At 49.7% G+C, this 2,661-nt stretch overlaps 1 protein-coding gene across 1 annotated transcript in view; it reads left to right on the plus strand.

Annotated features, from left to right (window-relative positions):
- LOC106821074 (ubiquitin carboxyl-terminal hydrolase 7-like) overlaps positions 1-2,661 on the plus strand; it is a 55,186-nt gene that overhangs the window by 44,382 nt on the left and 8,143 nt on the right. The window contains exons 25-27 of the mRNA XM_014825718.1: positions 170-273; positions 737-905; positions 1,439-1,460. Of these exons, the coding sequence (XP_014681204.1) occupies positions 170-273; positions 737-905; positions 1,439-1,460 (295 nt within the window). The remainder of the gene's footprint in view (positions 1-169; positions 274-736; positions 906-1,438; positions 1,461-2,661) is intronic.

A 2,661-nucleotide genomic window follows, 5' to 3' on the forward strand; every position in this document is an offset into this window, starting at 1 on the left:
ATTTGAAATTATTCATATTATTTAAACACATTTCGATTGCATTCGAATTCATTATTCAATGTAATAAAGCTAGAATTTACAGCTGTGTGTATAGCAGAAATGAAAGCCTCACTGTGTCATGCACTGAGGATCCTATGCGTTAATGAAATTCATTTAATCTCCTGTATAGAAGGAGCTGGTGCTTTATCCAAACAAGAACGGTTCGGTCGGGAGTCTGCTCAAGAAGGCAGAAAACTTTGTGGAGTGGACCGAAGACGGTTCTGGAAAACTAAGGTAGGGCCGTCGCATTGCACTTACACTGAGTTGTACTGTAGTACAGGCGTGATGGTGTTCTTTTTTCTTCATGGCGTCGTGTCTAGGAAAGATTAACATTCACGGATACAGTGATACAGAAACACCTCGGTTAGCTATCGAGACGCGCTTGGGGGAAATGGACAGCGTTCCGCGAAGCTGTTTGGATATGAGTGTGCATATGTGCCACCAGTGCGCACTGGTTGGCAGAGCGTATTAAGAAATATGGCTGCTTTTGGCTTATTGTGCTCTGCGCTCAGACTTGTCTCTAACTCTTGTCTGACAATTTCATTACTCGAAAAATAATTCCATGGTAAGGTAAAAAGTACAAGCGTGATGCCCCAAGATGCAAGCACACTATAGCAGAATAGTACTCTGTGGAGACAGGACGAGCCAAGGCTGTCATTGTGATTGCAGTTGTTCTCATTCGCCTCATCTCTAACAGGTTGGTGGAGGTCGTCAGCAACAAGGTGTTCTGCATACAGCGCGACGATGTGCAGCTGGAGTGTCTCAACACGGGCGGAACGAAGTCGTACAGGGTCGAGGAGGTGCCCAAGGAGGAGCTGATCATCGGCGACGATGAGATGCTCGTACACGTAGCCCACTTCCAGAAGGTATGAGCGCGCGAGGGTGAGATGTGTGTAGTGTACGTGTAGTGTAGCCCACTTCCAGAAGGTATGAGCGCGCGAGGGTGAGATGTGGGTAGGGTACGTGTAGTGTAGCCCACTTCCAGAAGGTATGAGCGCGCGAGGGTGAGATGTGGGTAGGGTACGTGTAGTGTAGCTACCCACTCCAGAAGGTATGACGTCTGCGAGAGTGAGAATGTGTGTACGTGTAGTGTAGGCCGCACTTCAGCAAGGTATGATAGCTGTGCGATGGGTGAGACTGTGTGTATGTAGTGTAGCCACTTCCAGGAAGGGTATGAGCAGTGCGGGTGAATGTGGTACGGTAGTGTAGCACCACTTCCAGAAGGATATGAGCAGTGCGTACGGAGTTGAAGATGTGGCGCTGTGTAGTGTAGTCCCACGTTCCAAAGTATAGAGCGGCGCGCATGTGTGAGGTTGCGTACATGTAGTGTAAGCACACTTCCAAAGGATAGCGTGCGGGGTGAGGTTGGCGTACTGTAGTGTTAGCCCACTTCCAGAAGGTAAAGAGGCGCGAGGGTGAAGGTTCGTACGTGTAGCCCACTATCAGAAAGGTAACATTCGCCGCGAGGTAAAGAATGATGCTACCGTGTAGTTAGCCCACTGTTCCAAAGGTATGAGCGCGCTAGGGTGAGGTGGGCGTACGTGTAGTGTAGCGCCACTTCCAGAAGTATGAGCCGCAGCGGTGAGTGTGCGAGCGATGTATGTCAGCCCACTTCCAGAAGGATGAGCGGCGCGACTGGTGAATGTGCGTACGTGTAGTGTGGCCCACTATCCAGTAAAGGTATGAGCCGCGATGGGAGGTGTGCAGTACGTGTATTAGCCCACTTCCAAGAAGGTATGAGCGTGCGGGTGAGGTGTGCATACAGTGTAGTGTAGCCCACTTCCAGAAGGTAGAGCGGCCGGGGGTGAGGTTGGCGTACGTGTATTGTCGCTACGCACTTCAGAAAGTCATGAGCCGCGCAGAAGGGTGAGGTGTGCTACGTGTAGTGTAGCCACACTTCCAGAAGGTATGACGCGCGAGGGAGATGTGCGAGTACCTGTACTGTACTGGGACAGTCCAGAAGGCATAGCAGCGCGAGGGTGAGATGTGCGTAACGTGTAGTGTAACACCACTTCCAGAAGGATTAAGCGCGTGAGGTGTGAGATGTGGCGTACGTGTAGCCCAGTTCCAGAAGAGTAGACTGCGCGAGAGGTCGAGTATGTGCGTGACGTGGTAGCCCAGTTCCAGAAGGTAAATCGCTGCGAACGGTAAAGTGGTGTACGGTAGTGTAGCCCACTAAGAGCGTGCGAAGGTGAGGTGTTGTGTACGTGTAGTGTAGAGCCCACTTCTGAAAGAAGCCTACCTGCGCGCAGGGAGTGCCGGGGTTGTCTGTGGCACGATGGAGGAGACGGTTTCTAGTCGTGCGTACAACTGGGGAATCACGGCCTGAAAACATGCCATGTCAAGCGAATGCCCTTTGCACTGCTGCGCAGCTTATATGGAGCTACTTATACGAAGTTGATAAATTACGTTGATTCCACTCATAGACCACTTTTCACCATTACATGTACCCAGTTCACATAATATATTCGTTGTCTGACATGTATTTAGCTGAGGTGTGGTGTGAAATTCATGTCGATGTTTTGCTATTTTAGGAGTCTTTCGCACTTGAGCTAAGCCATTCTTGTTTTAAACAGTAAAAAACGTAAATACAGGTTTTTAGTATTTGTAATTGTAAAAGTG

The sequence above is a fragment of the Priapulus caudatus genome, unplaced genomic scaffold (genome assembly GCF_000485595.1).
Source record: "Priapulus caudatus unplaced genomic scaffold, Priapulus_caudatus-5.0.1 Scaffold58, whole genome shotgun sequence".
Taxonomy (NCBI): domain Eukaryota; kingdom Metazoa; phylum Priapulida; class Priapulimorpha; order Priapulimorphida; family Priapulidae; genus Priapulus; species Priapulus caudatus.